This window comes from Vairimorpha necatrix, chromosome 4 (genome assembly GCF_036630325.1).
Source record: "Vairimorpha necatrix chromosome 4, complete sequence".
In the NCBI taxonomy this organism is placed as follows: domain Eukaryota; kingdom Fungi; phylum Microsporidia; family Nosematidae; genus Vairimorpha; species Vairimorpha necatrix.
In genome coordinates, this window is record NC_088819.1 from 147,300 (window position 1) to 171,358 (window position 24,059).

At 27.0% G+C, this 24,059-nt stretch overlaps 6 protein-coding genes across 6 annotated transcripts; 5 read left to right on the plus strand and 1 right to left on the minus strand.

The window, feature by feature from the left end:
- Positions 1 to 10,205: 10,205 nt before the first annotated feature.
- On the plus strand, positions 10,206 to 11,816 carry VNE69_04008 (uncharacterized protein; the record flags this gene model as incomplete). Its single annotated transcript, XM_065473252.1, has 1 exon — positions 10,206 to 11,816. One exon carries the CDS (start codon positions 10,206 to 10,208, stop codon positions 11,814 to 11,816), a length of 1,611 nt encoding a protein of 536 aa, XP_065329324.1.
- Positions 11,817 to 18,362: 6,546 nt separating this feature from the next.
- On the plus strand, positions 18,363 to 18,998 carry VNE69_04009 (uncharacterized protein; the record flags this gene model as incomplete). The annotated part of the gene is made up of 1 exon (XM_065473253.1): positions 18,363 to 18,998. One exon carries the CDS (start codon positions 18,363 to 18,365, stop codon positions 18,996 to 18,998), a length of 636 nt encoding a protein of 211 aa, XP_065329325.1.
- A 94-nt stretch (positions 18,999 to 19,092) lies between these two features.
- On the plus strand, positions 19,093 to 19,296 carry VNE69_04010 (uncharacterized protein; the record flags this gene model as incomplete). Its single annotated transcript, XM_065473254.1, has 1 exon — positions 19,093 to 19,296. The coding sequence occupies one exon, from the start codon at positions 19,093 to 19,095 to the stop codon at positions 19,294 to 19,296; it is 204 nt and encodes a 67-aa protein (XP_065329326.1).
- A 99-nt stretch (positions 19,297 to 19,395) lies between these two features.
- On the plus strand, positions 19,396 to 19,731 carry VNE69_04011 (ribosomal protein eL31; the record flags this gene model as incomplete). The annotated part of the gene is made up of 1 exon (XM_065473255.1): positions 19,396 to 19,731. One exon carries the CDS (start codon positions 19,396 to 19,398, stop codon positions 19,729 to 19,731), a length of 336 nt encoding a protein of 111 aa, XP_065329327.1.
- A 1,090-nt stretch (positions 19,732 to 20,821) lies between these two features.
- On the minus strand, positions 20,822 to 21,478 carry VNE69_04012 (uncharacterized protein; the record flags this gene model as incomplete). Its single annotated transcript, XM_065473256.1, has 1 exon — positions 20,822 to 21,478. One exon carries the CDS (start codon positions 21,476 to 21,478, stop codon positions 20,822 to 20,824), a length of 657 nt encoding a protein of 218 aa, XP_065329328.1.
- A 169-nt stretch (positions 21,479 to 21,647) lies between these two features.
- Positions 21,648 to 21,941, plus strand: VNE69_04013 (uncharacterized protein; the record flags this gene model as incomplete). The annotated part of the gene is made up of 1 exon (XM_065473257.1): positions 21,648 to 21,941. One exon carries the CDS (start codon positions 21,648 to 21,650, stop codon positions 21,939 to 21,941), a length of 294 nt encoding a protein of 97 aa, XP_065329329.1.
- Between the last annotated feature and the right edge of the window lie 2,118 nt (positions 21,942 to 24,059).

Below are 24,059 nucleotides of genomic sequence, written 5' to 3' on the forward strand. Positions count from 1 at the left end.
TAAGGAATAAAAAATAATAGATTTGTTTTACTTTAAAAAGATAATTAAATTGTTTAGATTTACAGAAGTTTTTTTTTGCATGGGAATATTTTTGATATTGGAATCTTTTTAAACTCAAGATAATATGTTGGGTTCGGGAATCCTTATAAGTAAAAGTACTGACAAAATATATAAACTAATTTTTTATTTTTTTAATCAAATTTAAATCTACTATAACTTCATTTCCTTCTAAATTTAACTTTACTCGATTGTTAGATAAAATTTCTATTACTATAGACTCTTTATGATAGAAAGATTCAAGTTTTTTTTTCTTAGTTTTTTTATTATTATCAAAATCTTTTTTCAATAAAACAGTATCACCTACTTCAAAATCATAAATAGAATTGTGTACCGCGCGTCTATCCATTCGTGCAAAGTATTTTTTTTGGTAACTCGAAAATACACAGTCTTCTTTAGATTTTTCTTCCTTTTTAACACAATCGATTTCATTATCAACAGACACAGGACATATTTCTCTATCTAACTCTAAAGACACTTTATTCTCAGGTTCTAAATTTTTACGAACTACTGTGTTGTAACCAGCTCTGTTAAACATTTTCTCAAATGGAGTAAAAGAAGTCGCAGAATGAACTGCTTGATTATAAACACTAGTAACCTTTTTTAGACAATCAATCCACCTTTCACTTCGTTCTGATGTTTCTTCGTCCATTAATTTTTTTGATAATAACCTTGTGATTGTTTGGTTAAACCGTTCCACCTGACCCTGTGTCTGTGGATGTCTAGGTCTCCCGTTTATTAGAAGGATTTTATATTTTGATGCAAGATCATACATCAATTTGTTCCTAAACTCCTTACCATTATCACTTTGAATGATCCCAGGTACACCATAATGTTCAAATAAATCCTCCAAACACTCTATAACACACTCAGCTGTCTTACCTTTTATCGGATATGTTCTGGCAAATTTTGAATATACATCCAAAATAGATAATATCCAGCAATACCCATCGTTAAACTCCTTGTATGATCTCATATCAATAAGATCTATCATTAGGCGTTCCCATGGAAATTCTGCTGTAATATGTTTCATTTTTTCCTTTGTCTTCAAAGGCTGACATTGAGCGCAAATTTTACATTCACGTACAACATCACGTATCAATTCCCTTGGGATTGAAAAATATAAACATTTACTTTTTAGGTATAGGGCATTCTGACCTAAATGCCCATCTACGTGAAGTTTTTGCATTTCTAACTTCATCGCACAAATATCCGTTTGTGCAAAAACCTTTAAATGTAGATTGTCGATACCTCTTAAGTAAAGATGATTATCTACAATTGTAAAGTGTTCAGCCTTTTTCCTTAATCTCGCCAAAGAAAACCTCGAAATATCTTTTACGACTTTGTTTTCTACAATAATATCTAGAATATTTTTATATTCTTCCGAGTTTTTCACAGGTAAGACCATTTGAGGGATGTTATGAAATATTTTTTAAAATGGTGTTGTTTTTAACTTATTTATATTTTAAGGTTTTTTTATAACTGAGTTTAGCTCAGCGGTCAGAGATTCTGAAACGAACTGGTCAAATTTTAAGAGGAAGGGTTCGATCCCCGCGCGAGCCATTTTTCATAAGCACCCTTAAAAAAATGAAAAATGGCTCAAAAAGCGGGAATTGGGCCGTGTGCGGGCTGGGCGCACGTGCGCCCCGCGCGCGCGACAATTAATAAAAAACTTAGTTTAAAACATTTTTAGTCTGTTGGGAAACCGACAGAACACACATAGAATGAAAAAAAAATTATCGTTTTATACAATAAATTACCATTGAATTTTCAAAATAAGCGCAAGTGAAAATACATTAAAAATATAAAGTTTTTTCTTGAATTCCTAGAGTATCTTGTATCATTTGTGTAAATCATGTATTCTAACAAAATGTGCCCATTGTGTCTTTTAAACTTAATTTTGACTTCTTTTAAATTTTCGAATGAATTTTATTTGGTATTAATTAAAGATGTACTCATTTTTTATATCCCCTATAGGCATTCTACCAGGAAAATTTTTAAGTTTTATTTTCTCTGCTATAAATTCTCTATATGCTGCTTTATCTAATTTTCCAATAACTTTCTCGATTACACTATTAAAATCAAAAAATAAATTTTTTAAATGATCTGATTTTTTAAAAAATATTATAATTACTAGTCCAAACCCCATCACTCTGACAAATATAATGTCTTCTCATTTTTATTTTTGAAATAGCAGAAAACATGTCTAAACTAAACATAAATTGCGTTTCTGCAGTTATTTACAAAACACCTTTAAAAATGTATTTTCATTTTATATAATTTTTTGTGAAATGAAATACTTGTTATAAATTTGCTTCTTATTTTGCTTGATTAAAAAATAAAAATTATAATGTCATCGGATCGTAATCCGCCGACACTAAATAATATCGTGCCGAGAGCGAAGAAAAAATGGGGGACGAGGTGAAGCTGTTTAATTTTCAGAAAATTTTGTCCGTAAAAGTGAATCTAAAAGAAAAAGGGCATGTATGAAGTATGGTTTAAATAACACGCTCATAATAATCATCATTTACCAAAGTAAAGAATAAATTTTAATAGTGCCTTTTTTGTGGTTTTGTAAATCTACAAGTCCTATTTTAGCTATACAGTTCAGAAGTGTCAGTTATAAATTTAATGCATTAATTTAGACGCATATCTGTGTTACTTTTTGTCAGGCGACGACCTCCTGCTAACAATAAGAATCCCTAAATGTGAGTGTTTCTCATTTAATTTACATGTGAAGGACGATATAAGTGGCAGGTGATTAATAAATATTGATTATAAGCATTTAGAGAATAACTTCTATTTCTGCAATTTACTCTTTTCGGAAAACGCCGTCGAGATGGTCTATAGCAAATATTTCTTATTACTTAATTTCCAGCCCTTACTTTTCATCATGAGTCTAAACCGAAACTAAAATAAATCTATTTTGAATACTTCGTCTTTTATTTACGATCAGACCTCGTATCTTCTGATCACACTATTAATAATTTTTTTTTTATTTATTATTTTTGTAAAACTTAGTTTCGAAAAACGGTCAGAATCGTTTTTTAAAATTTAAAAACCCTTCCACGATATTTTCAAAAACATTATTCATCATAGATTTCGAATGAAAAGTGTCAAAAACTGAACTTTGAAACATAAAAAAAAAGTCATTAAATGGAGCAATTTGATTCTTTATTCAAGTTAAATTTGTTTTGAATTCTTATAGTTTAAGAAAATTACATCGCCCCTTTTCATATTTTAATCATAATAAAAACTTAAAAAAAATTAGAGAAGAGGTCCATAAAAAAATGTAACAATTGCGTTTTCAAAACGGAGAAGGATACGCTAGTTATACAATTAAAAAAAATTATGAATTGTTGATCTATGTTGTTTAATTAATATTAGTAAAGTTTTATGAGTTAAGATGAAAAAAAGTTCTAGAGATTCTATTCGTTGAGCTATTTAATTCAGTTTTGTTACTGTTGTGACATTCTCATGCCATTGTTTTTTTATATTTTTATTATTAAATACCCCTAAACTTGGATTTGTTCTACAGTTTTTAGATTTTTTATATTTTTTTCTAATATAGACTTATAATACAACATATAAACTATATTTCATAAAATCCCTTTCTTTTTCTCTTGCTTGTCTCTTATTTATTCAGTTGTCAAAATTCGTTAATAAAAACAGAAAATACTGTGATAGATACCTGTTTGACTATAATTGTCGTTTGCCTCTTATTAAATTTTCTGGCTTGTTTGGGCTTAAAAATTTCACAAAAAAAATAATTTAAGAATATTTTTTTCGGAAAAATGCAATGCTCAATAAACGTATCTGGAATATGGATAGAAGGAAAATAGCATACAATTGGGTTTTATAAATTATTAAGCCTACACTGAAAGTATATATGCCTTCGATGTTCTGAGATTTTATGTAATTTACACATAACATATCAACGTCGTTTCAAACAAAGATGTGCTTTGAAATTTTCTAGCACAATTTAAAATGTATGCAAAAAAAGTAAATTGTTAAGTCTCTCCTGTTTTAAATATTTGCATAAAATTTTTAAATCCTACCATCACTAAAAAAAAATCAAATATTGTTTAAAAAATTCTAACTTTAAATACGTAAAGTTTTAAACATTACTTTTACTAATATTAAGGCTTTTTAATTATAAAAAAAAATAATATTCTTAGTAAAACTTTTCATATTGATGTATTAGAGTTTAGATTGGTTCTCAAAATATATATATATTCAGCCTATTTACTGTTCAAATGTGAATGTAGTATGTTTTTATGCAAATAAATATGCCATTGATATAGAAAATACTTTAAATTTTGAAAAAAATTCTTAATTTTTAATTCGTGTTCACATAAGACTGCTACTTCAAAAAATCTTCATTTAGTGGGCCAAAAAATATTTTAATATTCATTTTGAAATAAAATTAAAAAAAGTGAATATTTTTGCCCATATGGATTACTTAAGAGAGTATGTATTTGTGTTAATTTTTGTTTTTTTTGTATTAGGATTTGGTATTAATTATAGATACTCAACAAAAAAAGTAAATCTCAAGGGCAATCACGAAATGTATGAAAATACCAATAATTAAATTTATGATGACAAAACTTACCCTTCGTACAGCTCTAGGAGAAAAAAAGATGAATTAGAAAAAAAAAAATAAATGATTTAGAATTTAATAACGTTTTTAATCTCTTTAATGGCATTTATGTTAATAAATTCTTTCAATAGTATGTTCGCTGCGATTTCTTCAATTCAAAAATGAAATAAAATAAAAGATTTTAAACAACACATCAAAACTTTCATAATTAAAAAAATAATTATCAAAAAAATAATATTAAAATAGGGTTAAATATTGTGTGATATGCCTATATTACAGTTTTTTTTTATTTTTTTTGGTAATGTTTTTTTAAATGATCTCCGCTCTCTATTTTATAGTTATATTCAATTTTATTGATGTAAATACATCCTATGCATGACAATGTCTTAAACTTGTAATTAGAGATTCCAAACAATATTTGTTTGTGTCTTGTTTTGGTGCATGAGATGGTGAATGATACCCATCCACGACTTTGTTTATATATAAAATCAAAATTATTAATTGTTATCGTAAATTAAAAGATCACATTTCAAATTACTATTATTTAAGTTTTCAAATCTACTTTATGTCTCTAAACAATATATTGTTTTATGTCATATAAAAATTTGGCTATTTTCTATATATATACAGATTCTATTTCGCATGTTTTATTGTATTGTATATTTATGCAAAAATGTTATATTCTTGATTATGAGTCTTACAAAGAGTCCAAATCCTAAATTCTATGTTTTATTGGTTTTCGCCTAGTTTAGACCAGATAAAGAAAATTCCATTTCAATACTTCATTATCCATAAAATTTATAACTATATATAACTCATCCATTTAATATATATGATCCTATGAAAAAAATTAGTTAGTTTTTTGTAATTATACAATTTGCGTCTGAAAAAATCGAATATTAAACATTAACAATTGCTCTATTATATTTTATGCTAAATTTGGATCTACTTTATTATTCTTAAAAAGCTTTATGATTGTTTTTTTTCTTTTAGAGATATCATATCTCCCCTTTAAGCTTGTTTCAAAATAAATCTCTAACAAATATTAAGCTACAGATAATATTGATCTCATTTTGAAAATGGGAAGGCGTACGCGAGATTTCATCTAAAAAACTTATTAAATATTTATCATTATTCAATATTTTTTTTAATAATGATTGAAATTTGTATCAAACAAGTTCATCTTGTTTTTTAAATACAGATATCCCGCTACAATATATTAAGATAGCAATATCTGTTACAGATAAATACGAGGAAAATCTTCTATACAAAAAATATAAGAGGAATATTAAACAACAAATTGATGTCTAACGCACAACCCAATATTGGAAGATAACCTATAAAACAAGTTTCTGAAAAAAACCCATTGATTATAGCTCAAATGAAAAACGTTCATGTGAAAATCTTACAATTTATTCAGATGCATGTAACGAAAAAAACAAAAAAAGCAATAACTGTGACCTATTATGTGTCATTAAAACAATTACAAAATAAAGATTAAGAATGAAAATAGAAAGACTAAGAAAATATAGATTAGACAACTCAAAAATACTAATATATCAACTGAAGATATCAAAATTTGAAAAGATAGAAGAACTAAAATTTGCTGAATTTTTTTCGTGATGAAAACAAATAATAAAGAAACTTATTTTTGAGCACTAAAAAAGCTATAGAAAGTATTTTATAGACAATAACAAAAAATATTATTATTACATCAATTTTCAACTGTTATGAACTTCTATACTTTCATAAAAATTGATTATCATTGAACTAAAAAGACACATATGCAAGATTCATATTGTAAATTTAACATATGACAAAAATAATTACGACTCAAATATTATATTTCATTATCTTAAACTAATGGAAGATTTATATTAAATTTTGAAGAAATATACCTAAACCATTTATTAATGATGTATATCGGCACTAAATTATTAGAGGAAGATTAAAACAGCGTTTATGAAATCTAAGTACAATAAAAACATATGTTTTAGAATTGTAAAGCATCTTACTATCGCTAGATAGAGAAAAATATAGGAAATTTGGAATGTCTAAAAATAGCTTTTGCTTCTCATATAAAATATAATAAATACAAAAAGGCACTGTAATATTTAGTTTTTATATATTTTGAGCATAGCTTAAACAATAATTATCTATTATTTTTTGACACAGAATTTTTAACATTCAAGTTATCGATAGATACTAGCGAATTGCCAAAACACATTAACTAATAGTAGTTTAATAATCAAACACAATTTTTAGTCAACTTTAATAAAAACATGTGGGATGAGTTTTTAACATGATTCTAAACCTATTAGAAGTTAATATTAAATTTTACAACAAATTCATTCATTTTCTTTCTTGTGTACTTAGTGTTAAAAAAATATACTTAATATATTTAACCCTTAACTTACAATTATCAGTAACACCTAGAAAAACAATCCTGCATATAAATTGTAAAAGTAAATAGAAAATTTTTAATAGTTTGTCTGATCTCTTATATAGAACAGATTTTATATTTTATCTCCTATTTTTGTAGTTTTGCAATCTTATAACTTTTTTTCCATATATGATGTTAAAATGAGAATATAAATTTTTTAAATAATATAATTAAGATACTGTGTATTATATAAATTTATTTTTCTAGTTTTCAGTCTATAAATATGATCAGAATGATTTTTTAGAATTTCGGTAGCCTTTTTAGAAAAAATACAAAACCATTTCTTTATTAAATTTTTGACAGACAATTGTTAATTTTTGACTTAAAATGTATAAAAAAATTCGTTTACATCACGGAATATCTTGATTTTTAAGTCAATCTACAATTGATTGTTATTCAAAGAGTTTAAGTTCATATTTTTCCTCGGTTCTAAAAAAAATTGAAAATCGAAATTAATATGGATTTATATATTTTATATAATTCCCGTTTTCAAGAACGGAAACCAGGCGCTGTATTTTCGCGCATATATTTCAAAATTTGATATTTGTATTTACCATAAATTATGTCCTAAACTGAACATATTCCTGTTATAAACTAACATTGCAATGTTTTTTCTTAAAAAATATATTTTTTTATATAACAAATGAGTGTTTTATATAAATTATTAATTATACTATATTGATTCAAATATGTATTTTCACTAGAAAATATTTATTTTGAGATTAAATCAAAAATAAATGTGACATCCGTTTTTAGGTTTTTTTATTTGTCATGTGAGGTATCACCCGGAAGTTGGCCATTCCTCGGATAGCATTCCATGATGCTTCTCCCATGTGTTAAAGTTTTGTTATTATTTAAGTTAAATTTATTTAGTTTGCCTACTTGGGCATTTCTTCCCTCTTCTGGGGAACAAGCAATTATAGTGCTGTTTGCTAGACTTCTCTGTTCTTCTCCGAATTTTTGTTATAAGGTAAGGGTTAGATAAAAATAAAATATTTATAGCAAAATATTTCTAGAAAACCCATTTGGAGGGAAAAATTATGTGGTAAATAATACCACATCATGTATCCGTATGACATGGCCATTTTTATAGTAATTTTCTAAATAGTTTTGTTTAAGTAATATTTTTATTGATGGTTTCTTTTTTTCTCTTATATTCCATGCCCTTCGAACACAAGCTTTCTTTTATATTTTATTTTTAATTTATTACATTTTGTCAACACTAAACAACCATTGCCGTACTTACGAATGTAGATACGACCATGCAACTTTCGTTTGTTTGTTTGTGTGACTCATTTTGAAAGTCTTTAGAAATACTTGACATGTTTTTGAAAAGTGTGACAGATGATATTTATGACATCTGTCCATGTGATGTTGTTATGTACATCACATTATTAAATTTCGCGAACTTGATAACTTTTAGTTAAGGTCATCAAGTATGGTCAATTTAAATTATAACTGTAGTTTGTAAATTTCTAAATGAACATTTTACAAAATTATTAAGAAATTTTGTGATATTATAACTAATTGATAATATTAGCCTGAAACGTTGACAAAAAATGTAAGCAATCATGCAAATAATGAATAATAAATTATTTTTCTCTGCTATACACAAATTAGTTCATGAAATTATAATAAAAAAAGAATATTACTAACGCTGGCAATAGATTTCGTTCGACGCTAAAATTTTTCCTATATTTATATTTTTTACCATTTATCATTTATTTTAGTTCTCTTGTTAAATATTATAAAATCCTTGACAAAGAATGTTGTTTATTACTTGTCAGCTGGTTTTGTAACTTATAATTGTATAAAGAAAACACTAAAAATTCTGATTCGATATGTATTTTCACGTTAATATAAAAAAAACTTTTTTATGAAAAAAAATAGCAGCTTTTAGTGTTTTTTCTTGGTTTATGATTCCAACGCTCGATTCATAAAATGTTATTTACACGAAAAAAGAAATTTACATTATATTGACAATTATTATGGGGATAAGAATGCAACATATAAACGCCTGCTGTGCTAATCAATGGAGCTTTTAGGCGTAGGATGCACTAGTAGCTCTAAAGATAATATAAATCATTAGAAGTAATTTATAATAACTGAGTGTTATGAGTTATAAGGTTTTAAAATTCATGGCAATCGTCGATCTTTAATATTTAATGCATCGTTAAAATCTATAAATGATAATGCGATACATTGTATATTGATTTATATCAAGGATATAACTATTTAAGCACAATAGTGCCTGTGACTTAGTGTATTTTACGTTAAAATTAATGTTTTTCATTATTTAACTATTAATGAGTTAGAAAAGATAATACACGGAGTAAGCTTTTATATAACAGACGTAAGTTGAAAAGGATTGGGACCGTCTTAGAAACAAATCATATATTATACTATGATTTTATGTACCTTCAATTTTTTTTGGTTGTTTTTTAAAAAATATAAATTATTTTAAAATATATAATACACATAATTAAGTTTATCGTCGATAATTCTTCAAGTAAAATAAATTTTATAGTTCGATAACATATTTTTTATTAAATTGAATTTAGAATATATTAAAGTAATCAGAATGTGTAAATTATCATGAAATTTAGTTTCTAGAATTAGGAAATACTATGAGGTTATAAAATCTTTAGTGTTGAGTACAAATAACTTAAAATCTATTCTTCCAGTTCGGAATCCTTATATTGGTGCGAAAAAGTGCAGTCTATTCTAAGCACATTGTATTTTAGAAAAACTAATTATAATTCTTAATTTGATAATATTCTGAAATTTTTATTTTTTACATGAAGATTTTAATGAGATTATTATTTTTCTTTTCTGGGACCTTTATATAAAATTGCAATATACATTTTTTCTTATTTGAACATATTTTGTAAAAAAGCAAAATCTTTTTTGATTTTACGATTAATATGTAGTGATGAAAATTTATAGTTTAGCAACAATTCGTATTAATTAAAAAAGCAATTAAATTTTTTATATTTTTTAATAATTGTGAAATGATCATTTTTATATTTATTTTAAAAAATTGAAAAATATTCCCCTATTGAAATGACAAAATTCATAAGTTTTATTTTATTTGTTCGATCTACAATGGAAGTTTTTAACAATTTCAAATTTATCATATTAAATAAAATTCAGGAAAAGGATTACATCACAATAGACAGCCATAGAAAAAACGAAATTGAAACTTTGAACTATATAGATGAAATAAAAGAAATAAGAGCAATTTTTAATGTAAATAGTAATTGCGACCTTTCGAATAAAGAACACCTGTTATTTCTTTTAGCTATCAAGATATTTGAAAGACAGAGAATATCCACTAAAAATGTTATATTGGAATACAGTAAAACCGATACCACACTAAATAAAAATTATGAATATATGATAAAGATAACTAAAAAATTAAATACATTAAGAAAATTTAAAAAAGAACCAAATAAATTTTTCTTCGATTATATAGTAGATAAAAATAGTTTATTGTACAACGGTTTTCATCGGAATCAAAAAAATGGAAAATTAATATATTATAATTACACAAACCAACAATTTTACGTAAAGAAAAAAGGAACATTTTACATCAATTTTTTTATTTTTTGTGAAAATTTTTTATATTTCTTTGAAATTGACGTAAGAGATCTAAATATTAATCAATATTTTAATAATAAATTACTAAATAGTTTAAAAGTTTGTCAATCCGATAGAAAAGTATTGCAACTTACTCTTAAACTATTCAATATTTTTGAACTGACTGACATTTACAAATCTAAAAATCTAGATAATATAACATGCTTCAATACAAGAATCGAAGTGTATCATAACTATTTATGTTATAAGAAAGAAAACAAAGAGCATTTTGCTGTTAAAATAGAAAAGGATGTAATCATTTTTGAATATATGCGCATCAAAAATATACATAAAGTGAAAAAATTTTTAAAAGAGAATGATACAAGGTATAGAGTAACAAAATCATGTTTTAAAGAATTTAAAAAATTATTCGAATTTATGACTAAACAACGCGAAAGGAATTTCATTGAAGTTGAGTTGTGTTATAGATTATTAGAGAGTAATGGATTAATAAAGAAAATTGTGCATAGAATTTATATGGACAATGAATCTGCACTAAGATTAGTGCTAATTAATATATGTGCCAATATTGAGGTTATGAAAATGAGCAATATAAAAGATCACTTGAACGAAAAAAGAGAACTTAATTTATTTTTAGAAGATAGTAATATTGAAGATATGACAAGAATTATAATAAAAATAATCAAGAACATTGACGACGATTTTTCATATATAATAAAATGCTGCTTATTTATAGAAATAGAAAATGTACTTAATGATACTAACTTCACTTTTAATAGATTAATTGAAGATTTAAGACAAATTGGATCAACTTCTCTAATGAACAAACTAGTTAAATGTTTTCATCTTGATAAATTTACAAAAAAATATTATGATTTGTTGAATATATTTTCTAAGATGTTGCTTACAAAAGGTAATATTGAAGAAGTTATTTTTAAAACATGGCTAGGCATTTTTCAAGTTACATCGTTAATTTCAGGTGTTCCCAAAAAAATCAATATTGAAGACAAAATACATATTATAAATGATGAAATTCCATTATGGTTTACAGGAAGTATAGAAGAACTCAAAAGATTAAATGAGGATATATTTTCAAAATTAAATAAAAATAATTAAAATGCCTTTTCGAAATTTTATCAACATAACAATAGTACAAAATTTAATAAAAAACTATATTTTAAACTATTCGTACACAATTTTTAAATTAATTTTGATTTTTTATTTATGTACCTCAAAATTCAAATCTTGCAAACACTACCACATAACATTTAACTATTTTTTAGACAGCATTTTATCATAAAGGCGTGTATAATTCCGATAAAAGTTCTAAATTTAAAGACTAAATTCCATTCTTAAAGAATGAAGAATACAAATTTAAAAACAATTATCGATACATGTCTGGTATGAACAGTCTTTTAACACTCCATGATAAAATATGTGCTTATTTAAATACAAACTTATTCATTCAGTTATAATCAAAAATATTAAGTTTTTTCGAATTGATTTAATAAATTCCAAGAACTTTGTAATCATGTGTTGAGTCAGCCACATAATTTATGGCAAAAATGATTATACTCAAATATTACTGTTGAACATAATTGAATACCCTTTCAGATCATAAAAACTAGTGCACATTGTCAATGTTTATCATTTTAAATAAATTGTTAAGTGTGTTAAAAAAATTATAATATATACATACCTTAAATATGTGTCTATCTACTTTTCTCATTTACGTTTCAAATTTAATAAATTACGCAATATTATTGATGTTTGACACAGGAGCCATTTAAACACTTCATTTTTTATTTTAAATTAAGATAAAGATCTTTGTAAATTCACTAGTTTTATATATAAAAATCAATTGAAATAAATACTTATAAAATACGAATTGTCAATCATAAACTTCACGATAAAAAAACATAAAATCAAGATTATGTTTTATTATATATTAATTTATGGCATGCAAATTTTTTTTCAAATAAATATTTCTGTCAGATCAACAATATTTGACGAATCCTCTAAACTATCATTGTGGATTATCTTAATTATAGATGTATTATATTCAAACAGATGTTTTTGTAGCGACAACTATTGGCAATGTTAAAAGAATAATCGTAATCCTTTATTTTGTGTCAGAGTAGACGCTATATAAACACAAGTATTTATTTATCATAATTGGAGTTCAGAAATATAAGAATATATAACATCCTCCTTCAAAACGGTTAGTCTCCTACATCACCATTAACCCTAAGCAGATTTTTCAAGTCATAATGTCTCTTTTTAACATATCGCCCATTAGATAGCTTCACAACATACGAGTCCCCAGGGCATACCACCATTATAATACCTTCGTCTAAAAACCTTCCCTTTTCATATTTATTACATCCTTTGATGTTTTCTTTCTTAGCTATCCTTACTCGTTGTCCTTCAATAAACCGCTCTCTATATCTTCTAACAAATCTTTTACTGTAGTCTCCTTCTAGTACATTTAATATCATCACTTTCCCTGTATTGTCTTTTACTGCTTCATTGGGAGTACTTCTTATACCTTCATGGTAACTATTATTGTAAATTTTAAAGCTTTCCATCACTATGACACCAAAACTCGTCGTCTCTTTACTCATTTTCAATATTAGCTCTCTCAGCATTCCTATAACTCTTTCAACTCTACCATTGCTTCTATGAGACTCGACACTCACCTTATTATGGGTAATATCCAATTTTCTACACAAATCCTTAAAGTCAACATTATCAAATTCCTTCCCATTATCCGTTATTATTTCCTTCGGCCTCCTGCCATTTCTACATAAGTTCTCAATAAACTGGGCCACAGAGGATCTCTTATTCCCGTATAATACACATCCCCACGCTATCCTCGTATGGTAATCTATCGCAACTAATACATATTTGACCTTATCTCTAAAATCAATCAAATCTAACGCTACTTTTTCTAAATACCTGCTTGTAGCAACAAAATCACATCCTCCAGACTTTTTCCTATTGTAAATTTGACACTCCTCGCATCTTTTTATCATTTTCCCTTTAGCTTCTTTTATTCCTAGCCAATAATAATCAAACTTCATGGCATAATACATGCTTCCTAGTCCTCTGTGTCCATGCTCTTCATGATAACGTCTCATAAGCTCATCTCTTTCTTTTATTTTAAAAATCAATGCTTTCCTCCCCGAATCAAATTTCCAGTATTCTTTACCGTCTATTGTCTCGACGTGCTTCAACCATTTACCTTCAGTTTGGCGCTCACTTCTTTTTTTTAATCCTTTATTTATGTTCATCATCCTCGTGTATCCTACTCAAAGCATCCGCCACTACCATATGCTCTGGTTTCCTGTAATCTATTTCAAAGTCAAATTCTTGGATCTTTTCAATCCATCGATTAATTCTAACATTATTAAAACACGGCTTTCTTCTTATTTCCGCCAATGCTTTGTGATCCGTTTCTACTTTAAATTTTCGTCCTCTTAACTCATACTCAAATTTCTTTATTCCCCAATATATGGCATACATTTCCTTTTCACTTATACCATATCTAGTTTCCGTCGGGGTGAATTTCTTCGATGCCCATTGTACTGGCACCTACTCTTCTTTATCATTCTTCTGCATGAGTACTGCGCCCATTCCTATATTGCTCGCGTCAATTCTTAATAAAATTCCTTGCATAGGTTACAATTTTCAATTTACTCACACTTCTTAACGTTTCCTTCATATTTTCAAACTCTTTATTCAAATCATCAGTCCAATTTAATTCTTTACTTTACCTTTCAAACTTTCAGTCATATTTAATGTCTTCTCCGCATAATATTAATAAATCCTCGAAACCAGACACTCAGTCCTAAAAATCTTCTTATGTCAGACACATTCTGCGGCGTTGGAAACTCTAGTGCTTCGTTTTTCTTGATTTCAGACGGCATCATATCATATCCGTTTAATGTAACTCCCAATAACTTGACTTCCTTTTGGCAATACTTAATTTTCTTTGAATTTATCCGCATATTATTCCGTTCTAACAATTTCATCGCTTCTACAAATAATTTATCATGTTCTTTTCTAGTCTTCGCATGAATCACTATATCATCCATGTATACTTCTATTTTACCACCCAAATGTTTTTCAAAAATCTTATTCATAATTCTCTGCATGATCTGAGGCGAGTTTTTTAACCCTATGACCATACTATTCCACTCATATACTATCTTATCATACTCAAAAGCAGTCTTATGCTTGTCTTGATCCTCTATTTCGATTCCATAAAAAGCCTCCTTAAGGTCTATAACACTGAAAAACTTCGACCCTTGCGTGTTCCTTATGATATCCCTAATGTTCACTAATTCATAAGGGTCTTTCTCCACTAAATCATTTAATGCCATGAGATTGCTAACCAGTCTTATACTTCCATCTGGCTTAATTAAAGCTTTAATCGGATTTCTCCATTCCGACGTCGATCTTCTTATGACATTCCTTGTCTCTAACTTTTGAATATATTTTCTCAGCTCTTCTTTATGCGCTTGTAGCACCTGCTGACCTTTACTTATAACTTTCTTACCTTCTTCAGTTCTGATTCTGCATTTTTCAATTTTACAATATCTTATTTTCTCTTCTTCGTTGTCTATAACGATCCTAAACCTCTTTCTCATGTCTTCTAATGTTAGACCGTTCTTTTCTACCTCATCATAACATCTTTTATTTCTTGTCTTCCATTCTTGTTTCTTTTGTCTTTTAGCATCCCATGTGTTCCTATAAGTCCTTTCACCACAGCTACTGCTACCTTCTTCTTTAATACTCTCACATTCGTCTTTATTCTTAACATTTCTATATCTATAATAACACATCTGACTCTTATGTCCCATTCTTGAACAATTATAACATCTCATTGTTCTTCTCTTCTCAAATATTCTTTCCTCTCTACTAATATTTCTAATCTCCCCTGCCACCATCTTTGTGACCTCCTCAATCATCCGTAATCTCATATCCTTTTTCTCCTGTACTTTAACCAATTCCTCTAATTTGGTTTCCATAACTTTCTAATGATCTCCAATCTTAATATTCTTAACCATATATTCTTTTAACTCATCAGTTCCAAGATCAAAAATCTCCTTCTTTACATTCTTCTCAAGATCATAATCAGAGAATACTGGTCCATAAACAATCCTCTTAAACTCTTCTAATAACCTTCTGGCCTCTTGACCACAGCCAACACTTGTTAACTCACGATTCGGTATCGCCCATATGTATTTATTTATCATAATTAAGGTTCAGAAATATAAGAATGTATAACACACAATATCTCTCATAAGATCCTAAATATGTCTTGAGGTGCAAATTATTTGCATTTCTTCAATTTTTTTTTACAAAATCTTGATTATCTAAATCATTTTAGCATGGCTTTAACATGCATTTTTCTATAACTAACTTAATAACAATTATTGCTCTTTTGTCAAGCCTAACGGACCTTATTAAGATTCAAGTAATGTGCCACAAACTCGATCGCTCTTTATTATTTTACTGCTCCTATAGCTATCATGTGCTATCGTTTTTTTTGTAATTAAAACGTTACTTGATAGAATTATAATAATAGCCTTATTTTTAATTGTATTTGTTTCTAAAATCGTCAAATTTGTGCTAGATATTCTAAATGTTGCAGTTATTTAAGTATATAAATCTGTAGAAATATTTCATGCTACATATAATATAGTTTATTGGCTTGATATTGACCAATCGTAATTTTTTAAAAAAATATTAAAAATTTTTCATGATTGAATTTTTAGCAAAAATTTACCTTAACATTATTCGTTTGTACAAAATTTAAATTATTGAAAATACCGGATACATTTTTAATATCTCCCATTTTATAATTATAAACGATTTTTACTTGAATATACAAATGCAGTGATTATTCTTGGTCTTTTATTATGTACCGGTTGTTTATACAAAAAGCAAGCATTCCATGATGATTTTTAAATATTTTTTAGTCAATTTCCTAACAAATTCAATACAATTGAGTATATTGTAATTTTTCAGACAATATTTGTTGAACATATTAATAATTACTCCTTTTGTTTTTTACAATATTGTATATCTTACAACAAATGTTCAAGATAATGTAAAAAGATGATAAAAATCTAGATGAAATTTTAATTTATCAATTGTATAAATTAATTATGAGCAATCAATTCCAAAATACTGTCTATACAATACATATAAACGAATAATACTCGTTTGTTTTATTGATTAATTATTAATTATATTATGTCCATAATTCATGCCAATTGTTGAAATGATTTTATTAGATACACGGACGAAATGCTTTTGTCTACAAATAAAGTAATAATATCATGTTAACAAGCTATATCATGGAATAATTAATGATGTTGTTCGGTTAAATTAGTTTTGTTTTTCACTACAAATAAAGTAATAATATCATGTTAACAATTTACAACATGGAATATTCAATGGTGTTGTTTGGTTAAATTAGTTTTGTTTTTCACTACAAATATTGTGTAATAATATTATAGAAAACTTTACATGGAATATACAATTATGTTGTTTGGTTAAATTAGTTTTGTTATTTTCCTACAAATATTGTTTAATAATATTATATTAACAAGCTATAACATGGAATATCCAGTGACATTTTCCCTAAATTTTTAGTTATGTTTATGTGCTACAAAAATTAAGCAATAAATTATTTTAACATCTATAACGACGAGAATTCAAAAAGGTTTTCTCCAAATATGTTTTTATTTTTGATTGTTTGCCTAAAAAGAAAAAGTGTTAATATTAAATGTATTGTCCAATAAATGTGTTGTGTTTCTGTTTATTTGCAGAGATGAATATTGTTAGAAACCCTACACTAAACTAGCACATATTGTTTAATTTTTTTTGATTGGTAATACAATCATGGAATAATATGAAGCACATTTAATTTTGGGTCTGTTTGCCTTAATTAATATAGGTTGCTACATTTAATTCTGTGAAAACTCTTTACCTAAGTTTTTACAAATACTTTTACAAAATAAACTGTCATTATCCAAAATATTATTATTGATTTTTGACACATGTTGTTGGGGATTTTAGTGATTAAATCACCATTACCTCATGAGATATGTTAATATATTAGATTTATAAAAGAAATAGTATATCAAAAGAAATTGATAAAAATGATTTTATAACCTTACTTTTCATTTAAATGGCACTATAATATGATGATTTATAGATCTAGTTATATATAATATATGAATTTTTATAAATGTTTGTTTGTGCATGCGTCATTATTTGAGTGTGTCAAATTAGTGATCATTAATATGCAATTAAAATATCATAAAATATATTATAAAATCATTATTAACATTATAAATCTTGCTATCCAGCACTAGTTTATAATTATATAAATATTAAACAATAACAATATGATATATGACAAATTAAAAGTTATAAATCAAGTTATTACATAATATTCATTTTATACTTACAATCTTATGTCTTGGTTACTTTACCTTACACAGAATATAATTTTGTTTTTATTGATTTTCCCTGTCAAATGTCGTCTTATTAAATTTAATTATGAAATTATGTTTTCCGTTTTTAATTTCCTTATATTAATTATTTCTCGTATTTATTAATATTTTTCTGATATCCCCCTCTATTATGAGTGAATCAAATTCCGTTGATAATAATTTACAAAATATTAACGGCGAAAGTCGTTATATATTTCTTCAGAAAGAAGAGATAAAGAAGAAATCCTACAATGATGAATATAATTATACTAAATTTGATAATTTAATAAACAAGAAGTCTGTATTATTTAATTTCGTAGGAGAGAGTCATTTGTCAGATCATGTTATTAAATTAGATTTTTATAATAAGAAGTATAGTACTTTGACCCGGGAAGAGATAATTGAGTACAGAGATAAGATTTTAAAGAATAATGGATTAGAAGAAATAGAGAAATGTAGTTTATGTAAGATGAGTCATGAGAATAAAACATGTTCTTGTACTCATAAAAATGAGGAGTCTGTAGACCGAGACACTAAGATTTTAGGCTTATTTCAGGAGTATATTATTGATTTGAAGATTTTTTTAAGTAAAAGCGAGTTAAAAGAGAATGAGGTGATTTTATTTGATAAGATAATTTTATGGATGGATAATTTATTTAAGAAGATGCCTTCTGGGTATAAAGAGAGTATATTTACTAGACTTAGTAATGAGTTCTTTGATTTGGATTACAGTTATATAGTCGTTATAGAATTCCTTAAGAAATATTTCAACAAGGAAATATTATAAGAAAATAAAATAAAATAAAATAATAAAATAAAATGATTATTTAATATTATGTCTATTTCATATGTCTATTTAGTATTATTGTTCCCTTTTTTTAATGAACTTAGATCAAGAAATGACTAAAATATTGGCGAAAGTAATGCACAATAGTTACAAGAGAAAAGAAGTTAATGAATTAATAGAGAGAATAATAGAAAAAATGGACAAGATTATCAAGACTGACAACTTAGAGGAGGAATTCTTAAGACTTAAAGAAGAATATTATAATATATTACAAGATATAAAAACATACCACAATTAAACATTTTAAATACATTTGTAAATTTATTTACAAAATTTAGTAAAATAAATATTTTTAAATTTATTAAATATTTTCCTTTGTTTTTTTTTACCCCTTAAAATGAACACAGCATTGGAAAACAACAAAATGATGGAAATTACTGTCAACCTAGGCAAACTTACAAAAGGTTGCAACTGGACCAAAAAGGCCAGTATAGCCATTAAGAAGTTTAGATCTCATCTTAAGAAGATGCTCAAGACTGATGAGAAGATTACAATCCAGAAAGATTTAAATAAATATATATTTAGTAAAGGGCTTACCAAAGTACCAAGAAGAGTAAGAATTAAAGTGGAGAGGATAGCCGACAAAGATAATGCAGAATTAAATGTTATAAAATGTTCTCATGTATTGGTAGGGAATTTTAAGGGATTGAAGACAGAAATAATAAGCGAATAAATAATATTACTATTTAATATATATAACAATATTATGTAATATCACTTATATTAATTTATTATTATATAATATTTATATTATTATCTTATAATATCTATAATATTATCTTAAAATATCTCTAACATTATCGTATAATATTTATGATATTAATTTATTATTTTATAATATCTTAATAATCACTTGGCACGGTATAGTGACTAAGTTTCATAAATCTTATACCACAATACTCAAATCCCTAAGAAGGTAAAAATGTACATCCAGATGATCACGCTACAAAGCATTTCTCTGGACTACCAAAGCAGATGTGGAAAGGATAATAGAGACGCTAGCGCTGAATAAAACTAGTAGTATAAACTCAAAATATAAATTACAATAAGCATACCCTAATAAGATTCATTTATCTTATAATATTTATTTATAAATCTTGGTTCCTGTGTCTAAGTCTTTTTACACACAATTCATTTCTATGGTCGTAAATCTTAGCACCCCATTTACATTTGTCTCTTGGGCTTAAGTTCTAGAGTGACACCCCATTTGACATTTGTCTCTTGGGCTTAAGTTCTAGACTGACATTTTAGGCCAAGAGATTCTTATAGAAAATCAAAGCCATACTGTCTGTGTGTCATTAAATGATAATATTATTTCATTCTCTATTATAGTAAGTCGATCCTAATTGGTTCCATTATTATATTATATTTATATTAGTTCTTTACCCTCTTAGTTAGATTTTTTATTTATAGATAATCTTAAATAAAATAATCTTAAATATTATAATTTTAATTTATAGATAATCTTAAATAAGATATCTTTGCAAATAAAATTTATCTCCAATTTTACACTATCTAAAACATATACAGACAAGAGTCCCTAGTAGCACTGCATAAAGCAGTCTTAATAAAATATTAAATTCATTTAAATTTTACACTATCTAAAACATGTACAGACAAGAGTCCTTAAAATGATATAGTAGCACTGAATCAAGCAGTCTTAATGATATATTATAATAATATTTGAGTATTTTATAAATCTCCTAAAAAAATAATTCGAAAAAACAGAATATAAATATATTTTAAACTAATCCATTTTTTTTTCATGTTATGTCCTCACATGTGATCTCATGAATTTTTAATGCATCATTTTCTTTATATACTTTTATGTTGCATATTTTGTTTGTTTGAACAAACAAACTGGGATCATACATTCCTATTTCGAATGTGTATTCCATATCCCTTATATTTTCTATATTTCTTATACTTATAATGTTTTCTAATCCTGTCTCCATATAGTTTTCTAATCCTGTCTCCGTATAGTTTTCTAATCCTTCCTCCGTATAATTTTCTTTTTTTGTTATATTTTTTATTAGTCTGTTTTTTATAAAGAATTTGTCTTCTGCTTTAAACCAGTTTAGAAATGTGTAGTAGTAGTATTTTACGAGATCCAGATACCTTCCTTGATATTTAACAATATTAAACTCATGTAAGATCCTTTGATTTATATTAATATTATGTTTATTATCATATGTATTATAGTGCATTTTATATTTGTTTATTAGTTGGTTTATTGTCTCTAGTTTCTTGAGTATTATGTTGTCTGTCTCTACTAATATCTTCTTGAGTTTATTATTATTGTATATTCTACTATATCTCTCTATTTCTTCTACTAGTTTTATATTCTTGTTGTATTCATTGTATAAATTACTAGTAAATGAGTTTATAAAGTTCTGTATCTTTTTATAGTACACCTCCATAAGAGGGTATATTATAATATTATAGTATATATTATAATATGGTAGTAATATTAATATAGTATAATATTATTATAGTATTATTATAATATAATAGTTATATCTTGTTCTGGTTGTTTATTTGTTTTGTTTCACTTGACTTTTTTTAGGAATAAACATTCCCCCTCTTATTATGTTTGATAAATTTACTAAGATAATCCAGTGGTCTTTTAGTAACTTGTACAGTATTACAATAATCTCAGTAGTGAGTATTATAGTCTTAGTCCTGGTGAATGTACTTCCTAAGCTTCTACAGAAGGAGAAATGTAAGCCCAATGAAGAGATAAAAAATAGAACTGAGAAAGTATTTGAGAAGGCCGAGGAGCAAGTAGAGGCCGAGGAAGAACAAGTAGAGGAGGAGGAAAGCAGTGAAGAGGAGAGTGAGAGTGAGACAGATGAAGAAGATTCACTTGAGAATTTACAATAAAAAAGAATATTGAAAAAACAATATATTTCTACTAAATATAAATAATAATGTATATTTATAAATCTATCATTATAATGATTATTAATAATATTAATTATTATAATATCTATATGTATTTATAGCAAAAGAACAAGCTATGGTTAATATAGCAGTCAATAAGGAGCATGGAAACAAGCTGAAGACTATGTGGATAGATGTAAAGAAAGCCTACGACTCCGTAGACCATTCTTATCTATTAACATGTACTAGCAAGTTAAATCTCCCCCAATGGATAAGTAAATTCTTAGAAGCCACGGTTAAAAGGTGGCACATTGAGATAAAATCAGGATCGGAAACGATACTGAATAAGAAGATTGAAAGAGGCATATTACAAGGGGATTCCCTGTCGCCGCTTTTGTTTGTACTATGTATGGACCCGTTGAGCAGGAAACTGAATTCAACTTACCCAAAAGTAGGAATACAGACTCACGAAAGTGTTTATGTAACAAACCATCTTCTATTTATTGATGATCTTAAGCTCCTCGCAGAGAACGATGTCGTTTTAAAACTGATGAATGAGAAAAATAAGTAGTATTTCTCAGCTGTTGGTTTGGAAATGAACATGAGTAAGTCAGCGACTAACTGTATTGATTGTAGCGAAGATGCAGTAATATTAGAAGGGCATCAAGGATACAAAAACCTTGGAATAACAGAGGATGCCTCTTGTGCTGTCAAAAGAGAGACTTTTGAAAAAGTAATAAATAAGATCCTACAGAGGGCTAGAAAACTGTGCAAGACTAAATTAAATGGTAAGAATATGATTCGAGCTATAAACGAGCATGCAATATCAGTAACAAAAATCATGTAGGATTATTAAAATTAGAACGAATAGATTTCAAAAGTCTCGATTTTGGTATCCGACAGGTACTTATCAAGTACCAGGTCCATACACAGCCGGCCTGCAAGGAAAGACTATACCTTTCTAGATCCGAAATGGGTAGAGGCTTCATAAGTATCGAAGATAGAAACGAAAATATGCTTCTGAATATTTATAAATTGTTAGATTAGTCTAGAAATAGCTCACTAAGACGGGCAGCAATACTTAAAGTAGAGGCGGAGAGCAAATCCCACTTATTTACAATTAACGAGTATCTAAGGATTAGGTATAGCTTTGTAGGAGCGATAACCCAGAAGATGCTAATAGAATCCCAAAAAGAAGCGCTTTACAACAAAATTAACATAAGGACAAACCATGGAAAGTTGTTTAAAGCTAGGGACAATGATTTAGTAAGCATTAGGGACTCTTCTACCTGGCTGGTTAAAGGAAACAATCAGGCTAGATCCGAAGCAATTTACTGCTTCCTACAGGATAGAAATATCTTCTGTGGACAAGAGGGACAATGTCCCCATTGTGGATCTCATAGGAAGACCGTGGATCATTTAACTACCAAGTGTGATCGAATGTTGGGTTTTGATTATATGAAAAGACACAACGAGGTAGTTAGATGCATTCATCTCTTACTATGTATTAAATATGGGTTTAAGAAGACAAAGAAAATACGTGGACACTCAGTACAAGAGATCATAGAAAATGATCGTGCTGAAATAAGAGTAGATACGAGAATATCCACTAATATAAAGGTGACCCATAATAAGCCTGATATTCTTGTGTTTGACAAGAAGAAGAAAGAAATTTATATAGTTGAAGTAGGTATAACCAACCAGGATCGACTTATAATAGCCCGAATGAAAAACTAAGAAAATATGATCTTCTTGTAATAATACATAAATCTTCTGCAAGAATAGTTCCTTATGTAATGACATGGACTGTAGTGATCACCAAATATCACAGAAAGTACATCAGAGGCCTGGAAATCCGACCATACTTTGAAGCATACATCCAGTCTATTGTGCAGAAGACGACGAAGGTACGATCAGGGGATGCAGTAGAAGAAGAAGTGGCTAGAGCAGTAAGCGCACTAGCGAATATGGCGACTGTTAAAGAAGTGGTTTCGGCAAAGGGGAATGAAGCTGCTAAAGTGAAGTTGGAAAACATTAATAATTCCACAGAAACCAAAGTCTGTGAAGAGCTGAATCCCATGAGCGATACCGGGGAAAGCTGTGCTATGAATATCTAAT